This window comes from Gobio gobio (genome assembly GCF_949357685.1).
Source record: "Gobio gobio genome assembly, chromosome: 9".
Taxonomy (NCBI): Eukaryota; Metazoa; Chordata; class Actinopteri; order Cypriniformes; family Gobionidae; genus Gobio; species Gobio gobio.
This window is the reverse complement of record NC_137115.1, coordinates 56,896,553-56,912,961: the sequence shown is the minus strand read 5'-3', so window position 1 is coordinate 56,912,961 and position 16,409 is coordinate 56,896,553. Positions and strand designations below refer to the sequence as shown.

General features: G+C 34.4%; 1 protein-coding gene across 3 annotated transcripts in view; it reads right to left on the bottom strand.

The window, feature by feature from the left end:
* fbn1 (fibrillin 1) overlaps positions 1 to 16,409 on the bottom strand; it is a 251,586-nt gene that overhangs the window by 118,264 nt on the left and 116,913 nt on the right. For all 3 annotated transcript variants that reach the window (XM_079825341.1, XM_079825340.1, XM_079825342.1), the window contains 6 exons: positions 15,063 to 15,182; positions 14,835 to 14,972; positions 12,690 to 12,740; positions 12,405 to 12,530; positions 8,749 to 8,973; positions 5,935 to 6,060 (listed from right to left, as the gene is read on the bottom strand). In XM_079825341.1, the coding sequence (XP_079681467.1) occupies positions 5,935 to 6,060; positions 8,749 to 8,973; positions 12,405 to 12,530; positions 12,690 to 12,740; positions 14,835 to 14,972; positions 15,063 to 15,182 (786 nt within the window). The remainder of the gene's footprint in view (positions 1 to 5,934; positions 6,061 to 8,748; positions 8,974 to 12,404; positions 12,531 to 12,689; positions 12,741 to 14,834; positions 14,973 to 15,062; positions 15,183 to 16,409) is intronic.

Sequence of the window (16,409 nt, the reverse complement as noted above, 5' to 3'; positions counted from 1 at the left end):
TTCTTCAGCGCTCACAAAAGCATCTAGATCAGCCGTTCTCAAACAACCAGAGGGCCTTAAAGGTGCAGTGTGTAGTATTTATGAGGATCTATTGACAGAAATGCAATATAATACACATAACTCTGTTTTCAGTGGAGTTTAAAGACAGTATAAAGCATGGTCATAGATATTTCGATCGTAGATGCCTCATTCTACAGATCCGTACAAGCGCTAATGAGGCATCTACGTATACATCTATGACCAGGCTCGTATTTTGACCTCACTTAGCAGAAGTTATGTCTGAGCTCAGAGATGATCACGTTCGTCTGATAAGAGGTAAAATAATATCATAAATACTGCTGGGTTTCTCTCAGAAGCTGATGGTTTGTCTAGATCAGACCCTTATTCATCATCTGGTGTCGTTTAAAGCTGCACTGAAACTGACATTTGAACCGTTTGGAGCCCATTGAAGTCCATTATATGGAGAAAAACCCTGGACTGTTTTCATCAAAAACTAAAAAAATGTTCGACTTTAGAAAGAAAGACATGGACATCTTGGATGACATGGGGGTGAGGAAACTATCAGCAAAAGTTTATTTAAAAGTGAACTAATCCTTTAATAAGAACGAAATTAATGAAAATGTTTTTATTTATGGTTATCTGGAAAATTCTCATTTAGATAACTAGCTATAGCATTTAAGCCCTTGAGAAATAAAGACCAAAATGTGTCAAAAATGGCCAGTTTTTTCTTTCAATGACATGAATGTCCTATATTCTATGTTTTTTATTTAATATTTAGTATTTTTAGGTGGTAAACTATATTTAAGCAGTGGTTATAATCCATTTATTCACTTTTTGAGTGAAATTATGAAAATGAAAACAATCTTGAATGCTTTGACTGATGTTTGGTCTCTTTTTAAAGACGGCACTAAAATGTTCACAGTGCACCTTTAAAATAACATTATAACAATTTTAATTCACCTTCACAACGTTTTTGTCTTTGAAGAACCAGGATTTAAAGAGAAGGTTACATTAAAAACATACATTTTAACATTAGACGGTAAATTGTGATGTTAAATCCACTGTTCTGTAGTCTGTGCAGTATTTATAGCCATTACATCAGAAGCATCTGTAATTATTGTAATGACAATCGTTTATTTTGATCAGTGATAATTTTAACAGCAAATTTTGATTTAGTTTTAGTCTTTTGACTAAAATGCCATTTAGTTTTAGTCATATTTTAGTCGCCTGAATTGTTTTTAGTTTTAGTCGACTAAATATCATAAGATTTTAGTCGACTAATTCTACAGTAGATTAAGTCGACTAAAATCTAATGAGTTTAGTTAAACTGTAATACATTAAGCATTTAAGCGTCACATAACCGACTGTCACTCGAACTGACATTTTGACATCATTTTGTTTTTTACATTAAAAATACACGAAAGAGCTCAATTCACTTTTGTGTTCGTTTTTTTTAAAAACATCTATATAGTTTTATAACTTTGCATTTCTGTTTTAGTGAGTATATCAGGTTAAGCTAAAGCTTCAAATAAGTTTATTTATTTATTTTTAATTTCAGTTAACATTTATTTAATTTCTTTTTAATGGTTTTAGTGAACTATTATACTTTATTGAATATGTGTTAAATACTGGTCTTTCCTCCTGACTATGAATTAAATTGGAATTAAATTTAACACAGTTTATTGTGTAAGCAAAAACGAATATATAATGCGTGACTTTTAATCATAAACAAGCTGGAAATACACCAGGACTCTTATTTTGAAATGTCTGCGCCTCTATTGCAGTTGCAGGAGCTCATTCAAGTTCAGATGAGGAGATAAATATGCATTATTACAACCGTCTAAAACATATTACTATATAAACATCGTAAAGTAAACAGTGTCATTATTCATCAGCATTAGTTCATAAACACTGGTCTGTCATAAATGTGTGTTATTGACAGAGATGTATAGTAACGAAGTAGAACTACTTCACTACTGTACTTAAGTACTAAAAGGCAGTATCTGTACTTTACTAGAGTATTATTTTTTTCTCCTACTTCCACTTTTACTTCAGTACATATTTTCAATGAGTTTAATACTTTTACTCCGATATACTTTTAATCCGCGCGCGCGCATTCACTGTTTTTAAAACAACACGAGCGTCTTGCGCTCAAATTTCTCTCTATTTGTTTCCATAGTTAATGTGCACTGTGAAGTAACATATACAAACAATGAACAGCTGTATTTTTATTAACTAAGATTAACAAAGATTAATAAATACAGTAACAAATGTATTGATCATGGTTAGTTCATGTTAGTTATTAGTCTAATATATTAACTAATGTAATGTTAACAAATCAAACCATATTGTAAAGTGTTACAAACAAATCATTTACTCAGAACTCCTCTTGAAATGAGAATATAAGTGTGCTTACCCCATTTTATTATAGTAAGAGTGGTTAGTAAGATTTAATCTTAATGAACTACAGTGTTTTCAGGTTATTGATATGGCAATATGTAGAAAAATGACCTACCAACATTGTGATTGTCCTTTAGCTTAATCATTTGAAATAATAAAAACAATATAATGTTCAAACTTTTGACTACTTTCTTTAATAACTAAATAACACAATACTTGTACTTTTACTTTCAGTACTTGAGTAGTACATTTTAAAATAAACTACTTGCAATACTTAAGTACAAAAAATGTTGAATACTTTAGTACTTCTACTTAAGGCGAGACACTACAGGTCAATAGGGATTTTTTTTTTATTACAAGATATCACTGTGAAACTTCTCCAGTTTATTACTGGCATAAACGTACCAAAAAAATGTATTACACGTTTTGTGTAAATTAATGTTTTAATATGCAAATGAGGCCTTATATACTTAAATATACGCTCATTTGCATACTTTTCCAAAAACAAAATCTGGAAATTGGAAAGGACCATGTTTAAAATTCTTGTTTGTATTTGTTGACGTGTTAGATGAGAGGCTTTAACAGAGGGGATTCTGGGTATCTGATTTTGTGCTTTAGTAAATTAGAGAATACTGACAATAGCCTTAAAAAACAATTTTCGCCATGTTTTTTTGTAGTTTAAGGACCTATAACTCAGGATAGGAATGAGATATCAACAAATCCCTCTGTAAAAGCCTTCAGAATATAGTTCAGTATAAGACTGGAAGAGTTAGTGCTACTGAAGAGGATAAATCTGACTCTGAGTGTGAGAAAAAACTCATTTTGAGAAAACGGCCTTTAAAGTTTTATACTGTATAACTGCATACATTTCTATAAAACCCCCAACCTACAAACAAAAGACATATTCAGTTAATTAATATCAGTAGTGTATAATATTTAAAACACGTGGAAATTGATAAATTAATAAATGATTAATAGCAATAGCTATTAGAGAACTACCTTAACAAACACCAGTCACACACACTGCAGATGAACTGTCTGTTTGTTGTATTGGTCCATCTATAACTATTAGAATCTAATTCTGACGGGGTTTCGTCGTCTAATCTGTTGTTGTTTTCTTTCTTTTTACTAGCTCTTGCTACTTGGTCTTTTCTGTGAGCGTTTATGAGCCGATTTCAGCACTTTTTCTCTCAGGTGGAGAAAACACAAGCAATCGGCAGCGCGTGAGAAATTCACAGACCAATCAGATGTGGTTTTCGGCTGCAAACATTCGCAGTTGGTCAGTTCTACAAAGGAAATGTCCATATTTGGATGAGCCAGCGCTGTGTGTGAGACTGAGAGCTTTATAATGAGCCCAGGCATGACATGTTTCTGTGACTGGAGACGCTCGAGAGATCGCGCTAGAGAAACGTTTGATGATTTCGGGTAGAAATCTAAAGGCGCACGGTGACAAAATATAATGACATAACCACCTTAATGTGTAATGTTGACATTTTTTTTTATTTTGACATGAAAGCTTACATGTTAAGGGAGCAAACTGGCCCAAAATCTCAAAATTGACCACTGGATGAAAAAACGATGTTTTCCTGCTGTGTCTCGCCTTAAGTGTGGTGCTTAAAGAGCACTTCAACTTCTACTCAAGTCACTTTTTTGATAAGGAACTTGTACTTTTACTCAAGTCTGTGTCTCTAGTACTTTATACATCTCTGGTTATTGATTGATTGAGCCGCTCTGGAGCTGGATTGGGTGTGTGTGTGTGTTATTGATTGAGCCGCTCTGGAGCTGGATTGGGTGTGTGTGAGCCTGTAGATCGTGTGTTTTCCAGAGGTTAGATCAGTTCAGATCAAATGTGTTCATCTGTTACTCAGATCATCAGTTCTGACCCCATCTCTGCCCTAATCCACCCTCACTAACATTTGTGTCTCGTTTTTATATGTTAACAAAAATGACAGTTGATTTTCCCCGTCCAACACTTTATTTAGTTATCGTCTCGTTTTCGTCAGTGAAAAAAGGTAATTTACGAAAATTATTTGTCAACGAAATGAACACTGATTTTGATCTCTGGAGACTCTTCGTTTAAGTTAACCCTTAATCGTCCCTTGGGGTCCAGCTGACCCCACTGGACTTTTCCTCCATTTTTAAAAAGTGTTCCCTTCATCTCAGGGCCATGAGACTCTGTGACTTTTCCTAAATAATCTATCTAAACATGCACAAAAAATCTGGGCTTTATTTGGTTGTTCTAAAGGTGTGTAAAAAAAAAAAAAACGTTTAAGTCCCTCAGGGGCCAGATTGACCCCGCATTGAAAATGAATGGGAAAGTCTAAAAAATAAAAAAGATTCACTTTTCTTGTCAAATTTTTTTAACTAAATCCAGTATAAATCTGACAAATTCAACATTTATATCAAGGTCTGGTCCTACAGCATGTTCACACACACACACACACACACACACACACACACACACACACACACGCAAACACACACACACACACACACTCACACACACACACACACACACACACACACACACACACACATACACACACACACACAGGTGTCTGGAGTATTTTTTTGATTTTGGCAATGAATGGGAAAATGTAAAAAATGCTTTTTTTTCGCTTTGATTGTAAAAAAAATTCAACTAAATCCAGTATAAATCTGAAAATCTCTATTTATATCAAGGTCTGGTCCTAGAGCATAAACAGAAAGTGGAACGAACTTTCTGTCTCATACACACACACACACACACACACACACACACACACACACACACACACACACACACACACATGTGACTGCAACAGAGAGCATTTTTATAAAAACTGGCAAATAAAATCAACAAAACTGGCATAAATCTGAAAAAATTCCATACATAAATGAAGGACAAATACTAGAGCACAAATGCAACATGGAACAATCATGAGAAAGAGAGGGAAAAGGGCAAATAAAAGAAAGATGAAAGGCAGCTTAACTTCTGCATAACTTCCCTCTGGACCTCTAGTGGATAATGTGGTCATTGCACTCTCTCTCTCTCTCTCTCTCTCTCTCTCTCTCTCTCTCTCTCTCTCTCTCTCTCTCTCTCTTTCTCTTTAACTATAATTCCTAAAGTTTTTCCTCAAACCTACAGATGGCAGTATTCTATCCCTAACACACAGAGCAATGTCCAAAAACTATTTATATTTAATTAAGATCATCATTCAAGTGATTTTTTCATTAAAAAAATATTTTTTAATGAGCCAATTTATGACATAGTTAAGTATTTGTGCAGTAAATAGGTAAAAAACGACCAAATACCCACAAAAACACAGCATAAATGTATAGTTGAGAAGTAAATAAAAAAAATGATATATAGTTTTCAATGTAAAAAAATTATATTTCCTTATGCAATCGCTCTGTAAACGTTTGGGGTCTTTCTGAGCACAAGGGACTCAAACGTAAACCCTGAGGGACGATTAAGGGTTAAATTAAATAAAGCTGTCCTGATGACGTGTGTGTGTGATCTGTCCCCGTGTGTGTGTGTGTGTCTGACCTCACCTGTGCAGTTCCTCTCGTCGAAGTCCAGAGCGAAGCCGCCGTCGCACCTGCAGCGGAAACTCCCGATGGTGTTCCTGCAGCGGCCATTACTGCACAGGCTGTGGATCATCTTACACTCGTTTATATCTGAGGACACAAATGGTTATTCTGTCATGTCTCAAACCCGCCTTCTCTCATCTTCAGACACTCTTAAAGGGTTAGTTCACCCAAAAATGTAAATTGTGTCATTAATGTCTGAGCCTCATGTGGTTGGACACCCGTCAGACCTCCGTTCATCTTCAGACACAAATGAAGATATTTTAGTGTAAATCTGATGCTCTGAAAGGCCTCCATTGGCTCAACTTTACACTCTCAAGACCCTTAAAAGACACTAAAGACTAAAGTTACAAAGTCCATCTCACTACAGCGGCTCTACAATAACTTTATGAATCAGCGACAATAGCTTTTGTGCGCAAAAAAACCCTAAATAACGACTTATATAGTGATGACGGTTTCAAAACACGGCCTCATGAAGCTTCGAAGCGTTATGAATCAGTGAGTCGAATGATGATTCGGATCGCGTGTCAAACCGCCAAACTGCAGAAATTTGGCGATTCAAACCGCTGAATCGACTCACTGATTCATAACGCTCTGAACTGCTGAATCGACTCACTGATTCATAACACTCTGAACTGCTGAATCGACTCACTGATTCATAACGCTCTGAACTGCTGAATCGACTCACTGATTCATAACGCTCCGAACTGCTAAATCGACTCACTGATTCATAACGCTCTGAACCGCTGAATCGACTCACTGATTCATAACGCTCTAAACTGCTGAATCGACTCGCTGATTCATAACACTCCAAACCGCTGAATCGACTCACTGATTCATTACGCTCTAAACTGCTGAATCGACTCGCTGATTCATAACACTCCAAACCGCTGAATCGACTCACTGATTCATACCGCTCTAAACTGCTGAATCGACTCGCTGATTCATAACACTCCAAACCGCTGAATCGACTCACTGATTCATAACGCTCTAAACTGCTGAATCGACTCGCTAATTCATAACACTCCAAACCGCTGAATCGACTCTCTGATTCATAACGCTCTAAACTGCTGAATCGACTCGCTGATTCATAACACTCCAAACCGCTGAATCGACTCACTGATTCATAACGCTCTAAACTGCTGAATCGACTCGCTGATTCATAACACTCCAAACCGCTGAATCGACTCGCTGATTCATAACGCTCTAAACTGCTGAATCGACTCACTGATTCATAACACTCTGAACTGCTGAATCGACTTGCTGATTCATAACACTCTGAACTGCTAAATCGACTCGCTGATTCATAACACTCTGAACTGCTGAATCGACTCGCTGATTCATAACACTCCAAACCGCTGAATCGACTCACTGATTCATAACACTCTGAACTGCTGAATTGACTTGCTGATTCATAACACTCTGAACTGCTGAATTGACTCGCTGATTCATAACACTCTGAACTGCTGAATCGACTCACTGATTCATAACACTCTAAACCGCTGAATCGACTCACTGATTCATAACACTCCAAACCGCTGAATCGACTCACTGATTCATAACGCTCTAAACCGCTGAATCGACTCGCTGATTCATAACACTCCAAACCGCTGAATCGACTCACTGATTCATAACGCTCTAAACTGCTGAATCGACTCACTGATTCATAACGCTCCGCACTGCTGTATCGACTCACTGATTCATAACGCTCCGCACTGCTGTCTCGACTCACTGATTCATAACGCTCTGAACCGCTGAATCGACTCACTGATTCATAACGCTCTAAACTGCTGAATCGACTCACTGATTCATAACGCTCCGCACTGCTGTCTCGACTCACTGATTCATAACGCTCTGAACTGCTGTATCGACTCACTGATTCATAACGCTCTGAACTGCTGTATCGACTCACTGATTCATAACGCTCTGAACTGCTGAATCGACTCACTGATTCATAACGCTCTGAACTGCTGTATCGACTCACTGATTCATAACGCTCTGAACCGCTGAATCGACTCACTGATTCATAACACTCTGAACCGCTGAATCAACTCACTGATTCATAACGCTCCAAACCGCTGAATCGACTCACTGATTCATAACACTCCAAACCGCTGAATCGACTCACTGATTCATAACGCTCTGAACCGCTGAATCAACTCACTGATTCATAACGCTCCAAACCGCTGAATCGACTCACTGATTCATAACGCTCCAAACCGCTGAATCGACTCACTGATTCATAACTCTCCAAACCGCTGAATCAACTCACTGATTCATAACGCTCTGAACCGCTGAATCGACTCACTGATTCATAACGCTCCAAACTGCTGAATCAACTCACTGATTCATAACGCTTCGAAGCTTCATGAGGCCGTGTTTTGAAATCGTCATCACTATATAAGTCGTTATTTAGGGTTTTTTTGCGCACAAAAACTATTCTCGTCTTCATAAAGTTATTGTAGAGCCGCTGTAGTGAGATGGACTTTGTAACTTTAGTCTTTAGTGTCTTTTAAGGGTCTTGAGAGTGTAAAGTTGAGCCAATGGAGGCCTTTCAGAGCATCAGATTTACACTAAAATATCTTCATTTGTGTCTGAAGATGAACGGAGGTCTGACGGGTGTCCAACCACATGAGGCTCAGTCATTAATGACACAATTTACAGTTTTGGGTGAACTAACCCTTTAAGGCTGAACCACTGGAGTCACATGACTATTTTAACGATGTCTTAGGAATGTAGTGAAGTAAAAGTTTGACTGCCGATGAATGAACAGATGACCTTTGAGGAAGGGTTTCCCGTTGATGAAGTCTCCGCGGTGGGAGAATCCGGGTCGAGGGCAGAGCTGGGCGTATTCCGGCGTTCCTTTCTCCGGACACTCGTCGCACTCCGGCCCCCAGGCCACGCCCACAGAGCAGCAGCAGGCGTCCACGCGGTGCCGCCCGGGAATCGCCGCTCCGCAGCGCTCGTCGATGTGTGTGAGGAAACACTGCTCAGTGCGCAGGTCTGCAAACACACACACACACACACACACACACACACACACACACCTTTAGATCATTAACGATAACTATAATGATAATCATTGACGATAACTATAATGATAATCATTAACGATAACTATGATGACAATCATTAACGATAACTATAATGATAATCATTAACGATAACTATGATGACAATCATTAACGATAACTATAATGACAATCATTGACGATAACTATAATGATAATCATTAACGATAACTATAATGACAATCATTAACGATAACTATAATGATAATCATTAACGATAACTATGATGACAATCATTAACGATAACTATAATGATAATCATTAACGATAACTATGATGACAATCATTAACGATAACTATAATGATAATCATTAACGATAACTATAATGATAATCATTAACGATAACTATGATGATAATCATTAACAATAACTATAATGATAATCATTAACGATAACTATAATGACAATCATTAACGATAACTATAATGATAATCATTAACGATAACTATGATGACAATCATTAACGATAACTATAATGATAATCATTAACGATAACTATGATGACAATCATTAACGATAACTATAATGACAATCATTAACGATAACTATGATGACAATCATTAACGATAACTATAACGATAATCATTAACAATAACTATAATGATAATCATTAACGATAACTATAATGACAATCATTAACGATAACTATGATGACAATCATTAACGATAACTATAATGATAATCATTAACGATAACTATGATGACAATCATTAACGATAACTATAATGATAATCATTAACGATAACTATAATGACAATCATTAACGATAACTATAATGACAATCATTAACGATAACTATAATGATAATCATTAACGATAACTATAATGATAATCATTAACGATAACTATAATGATAATCATTAACGATAACTATAATGACAATCATTAACGATAACTATGATGACAATCATTAACGATAACTATGATGACAATCATTAATGATAACTATAATGATAATCATTAACGATAACTATAATGATAATCATTAACGATAACTATAATGATAATCATTAACGATAACTATAATGACAATCATTAACGATAACTATAATGATAATCATTAACGATAACTATAATGATAATCATTAACGATAACTATGATGACAATCATTAACGATAACTATAACGATAATCATTAACAATAACTATAATGATAATCATTAACGATAACTATAATGACAATCATTAACGATAACTATAATGATAATCATTAACGATAACTATAATGACAATCATTAACGATAACTATAATGATAATCATTAACGATAACTATGATGACAATCATTAACGATAACTATAATGATAATCATTAACGATAACTATGATGACAATCATTAACGATAACTATGATGACAATCATTAACGATAACTATGATGACAATCATTAACGATAACTATAATGATAATCATTAACGATAACTATGATGACAATCATTAACGATAACTATAATGATAATCATTAACGATAACTATAATGACAATCATTAACGATAACTATAATGACAATCATTAACGATAACTATAATGATAATCATTAACGATAACTATAATGATAATCATTAACGATAACTATAATGATAATCATTAACGATAACTATAATGACAATCATTAACGATAACTATGATGACAATCATTAACGATAACTATGATGACAATCATTAATGATAACTATAATGATAATCATTAACGATAACTATAATGATAATCATTAACGATAACTATAATGATAATCATTAACGATAACTATAATGACAATCATTAACGATAACTATAATGATAATCATTAACGATAACTATAATGATAATCATTAACGATAACTATGATGACAATCATTAACGATAACTATAACGATAATCATTAACAATAACTATAATGATAATCATTAACGATAACTATAATGACAATCATTAACGATAACTATAATGATAATCATTAACGATAACTATAATGATAACTATAATGATAATCATTAACGATAACTATGATGATAACTATAATGATAATCATTAACGATAACTATGATGACAATCATTAACGATAACTATAATGATAATCATTAACGATAACTATAATGACAATCATTAACGATAACTATAATGATAATCATTAACGATAACTATGATGACAATCATTAACGATAACTATAACGATAATCATTAACGATAACTATAACGATAACTATAATGATAATCATTAACGATAACTATAATGATAATCATTAACGATAACTATAATGACAATCATTAACAATAACTATAACGACAATGACAATCATTAACAATAACTATAATGATAATCATTAACGATAACTATAACGATAACGACAATGACAATCATTAACGATAACTATAGTGACAATCATTAACGATAACTATAACGATAACGACAATGACAATCATTAACGATAACTATAGTGACAATCATTAACGATAACTATAGTGATAATCATTAACGATAACTATAACGACAATGACAATCATTAATAATAACAATAATCATTAACGATAACTATAACGATAACGACAATCATTAACAATAACAATAATGATAATCATTAACGATAACTATAACAACAATGACAATCATTAACGATCATGAGACATTAATCATGAGACATCAAATCGAGATCATGAGACATTAATAACTCATCAGAGACATTAATCACCCTGCAAACTCTCACTTCACCCTGCTGCCATCTGGTAAGCGCTTCCGTAGCCTGATGGCAAAGACTGAAAGACTCAGGAGGAGTTTCTTCCCCCAGGCCATCAGACTCCTGAACTCAGTCACGTGACATCACTTCACCCCCGCACACGCATAAACATACGGTCTTTCAACATTAACATCCACATACTGCAATTGCACTGCACTTTACTTTACGTCCCTATTGTTACTGCGTAACAACCTGTAATAAACCTTGCACATTATACTTCTTTATATATACATATTATATATTTTATGTTAACCACTTATTTTTAAGTCTACAGTTTATCTCACTTATCATCCACATATTTTTTATATTTTTATTTTTATCTTATTTCCTATTTTTATCTTTTACTTGATTTATTTATAATTCTACTTATGTTAATACTTTTTATTCTAACTTTATTCTATTTCTATTTAATTTCTTGTAACTGTTATTTGCACTGTCCATAGAGCGGACCTGTTTACATTTCACTGCCAGTTGTATATTGTGTATATAACTGTGTATGTGACAAATAAAACTCTTGAATCTTGAATCTTGAATCTTGATAACAACTATAATGACAATCATTAACGATAACTATAATGACAATCATTAACAATAACTATAATGATAACAACAATGACAATCATTAACGATAACTATAATGATAACGTACCAACGCAGGTCCTCCCAGAGGCGTCCACAGTCATGCCCGCGGGACACTGGCACACAAATGAGCCGTCCGTGTTCACACACTTTCCATTGATGCACACGCCAGGAAACACCTCACACTCGTTCACATCTGAACACACACACACACACACACACACACACACACACACACACACACACACACACACACACACACACACACACACACACACACATGTGGCAGGTGAAGCGAGACGTCAGTGCTGAACTCATGGACACAGTGAAGCCTGAGGGCAGAGCGAGATCTCACCCTCACAGACTGTTCCCTTCACCCGCGCGTAACCTCTAGAGCAGAACACATCTGAAACACACACACACACACACACACACACACACACACACACACCGTTACTGCACCGTCACATGGTCCTTCAGAAAGCAGTTTCCAACATTTTTAATAATAAGAATAATTGTTAATAACGATAACGATAAAGATAAATAACAATAACAATAACTATAACGATAACTAAAATGACAATCATTAACGATAACTATAATGACAATCATTAACGATAACTATAACATAACGACAATGACAATCATTAACAATAACTATAACAGCAATCATTAACAATAACTATACCGATAACGACAATGACAAACATTAACGATAACTATAATGTTGCCTCTGGCTTGGCTTGCTCAGTTGGGGACACTACATTTTTCTAAATTTTTCAACTAAATATCCAAATAAATAAAAATTTTAAACTAAATTAACCATATAAACTAAATTACTGATCTAATTACTGATCTAAAGCTAACACTGTCACTGTATGATAATTGAAATGAACTGATGACATCACCGTTTTCTCCAGAATGGCTATACAGCTGAATAAAATTCTGTTGCATTATTTTCCTGTTTAACACTGTAAATCTGCTTTGAAACAATCTGCATTGTTAAAAGCGCTATATAAATAAAGTTGACTTGACTTGACTATAATGATAACGACAATGACAATCATTAACGATAACTATAATGACAATCATTAACGATAACTATAATGATAACGCCAATGACAAACATTAACGATAACTATAATGATAACGACAATGACAAACATTAACGATAACTATAATGATAACGACAATGACAAACATTAACAATAACTATAACATAACGACAATGACTATCATTAACAATAACTATAACGATAACGACAATGACAAACATTAACGATAACTATAACATAACGACAATGACAATCATTAACGATAACTATAATGACAATCATTAACGATAACTATAACAGCAATCATTAACAATAACTATAACGATAATGACAATGACAAACATTAACAATAACTATAACGATAACGACAATGACAAACGATAACTGTAACGCCAATCATTAACGATAACTATAACAATAACGACAATGACAAACATTAATGATAACTATAACGATAACGACAATGACAAACATTAACGATAACTATAACGATAACGACAAACGATAACTATAATGACAATCATTAACGATAACTATAACGATAACGACAATGACAAACGATAACTATAATGACAATCATTAACGATAACTATAACGATAACGACAATGACAAACATTAACGATAACGACAATGACAAACGATAACTGTAATGACAAACATTAACGATAACGATAACTGTAATGACAATCATTAACGATAACTATAACGATAACGACAATGACAAACGATAACTATAATGACAATCATTAACGATAACGATAACGACAATGACAAACATTAACTATAACGATAACGACAATGACAAACGATAACTATAATGACAATCATTGACGATAACTATAACGATAACGACAAACGATAACTGTAATGGCAAACATTAACGATAGCGATAACGACAATGACAAACATTAACGATAGCTATAATGATAACGACAATGAAAAACATTAACGATAACGACAATGACAAACGATAACTGTAATGACAATCATTAACGATAACGACAATGACAATGACAATGACAAACATTAACGATAACTATAACGATAACGACATTGAAAAACATTAACGATAACGACAATGACAAACGATAACTATAATGACAATCATTGACGATAACTATAACGATAACGACAATGACAAACGATAACTGTAATGGCAAACATTAACGATAACGATAACGACAATGACAAACATTAACGATAACTATAACGATAACGACAATGAAAAACATTAACGATAACGACAATGACAAACGATAACTGTAATGACAATCATTAACGATAACGATAACTGTAATGACAATGACAAACATTAACGATAACGACAGTGACAAACGATAACGACAATGACAAACATTAACGATAACGATAACTGTAATGACAATCATTAACGATAACGTGTGTGTGTGTGATTGAGGGAAGGGTTAGTTAGTGGTCTGGTCACCTGGTTCACACTTGGCACACGGTGACCCCCACGCTGACCCCATGGTGGCACAACAGTGAGACTTCAGCGTCGCTCCGTTGATGTTGACCTCGCACTGTCCATTCACCACCTTCAGCCAACACGTGCCCTTCATGGTCTCTGAAACACACACACACACACACACACACACACACATGAGCCTCCAACACACGACCTCTGATCGGACAGGAAGTGCTTGAGGACACTCACCCACACACAGCGTTCCTGAGCTGTCCAGAGAGCTTCCTGTCGAGCACAGGCACACGAACGACCCGGGGCTGTTCTTACACTCGCCGTTCACACACGGGCTCGTCAAACACTCGTCCACGTCTGAACACACACACACACACACACACACACAACACACAACATCAGGAGTCTTGATTACAGAATGATTCATATGAGAAATAAAGCTCAGAATCAAGGCCTGTTTTCACTAAATGAACACCAATATTTTTCATTTATATTTTTATGTTTGTAATTTTCATTTTAATTTTAGTAAAAATTTTTGGTAATTTCGTTATGTGCTCGTCATTTAATTATTTTTTTATATTGCTATTTAGGTTTCATTTATTTTTTTTATTTTTTTTTACATTTATTAATTTTATTTTATTTGATCATTTTAGTGCTTCAACTTTAAACTTATTTCAGTTTATTGCCAAGGCAAAATTTCTACGTTTCATAAAATATTTATATTTCAGCTTTTTCAGAAATGTTTTTAATAGTTTTAGTTCACGATAATAACAAATCATATTGAATCATCTTTATTTATATGCATGAACCGAATAATACAGTTCTGTTTCTCGTTGCAACATTTCAAACACTTAAAAACATACGGAAATGTCATTTTTTAATGATGACACAAATGAATCACTGAATAAAAGTTCTATATTAATTCTTCAGAATGTAGAGTTTGAACGGATTCATTGAAATTATTTACTGAATCATCTCTATCTGAACACGAGATGAGAAATGAGAGAGAGAACGAGAACACGAGAACGAATCATATTGAATCATACTGCACTGATAGAATATTGTACACATTAATAAAAAACATTTATCATTAAATGAACAGAAGCAAACATGAATAACTGAACCAGAGTTTGGAATCAATTCACTGAAACAGACATTCTGAGCTGATTCACAGAAATGTATGAAGCATGTATGATGATGTATGAAGCATGTGTGATGATGTATGAAGCATGTGTGATGATGTATGAAGCATGTGTGATGATGTATGAAGTATGAATGATGATGTATGAAGCATGTATGATGTATGAAGCATGTATGATGATGTATGAAGCATGTGTGATGATGTATGAAGCATGAATGATGATGTATGAAGGATGTATGATGATGTATGAAGCATGTATGATGATGTATGAAGGATGTATGATGATGTATGAAGCATGAATGATGATGTATGAAGCATGTATGATGATGTATGAAGCATGTATGATGTATGAAGCATGTATGATGATGTATGAAGCATGTGTGATGATGTATGAAGCATGAATGATGATGTATGAAGGATGTATGATGATGTATGAAGCATGT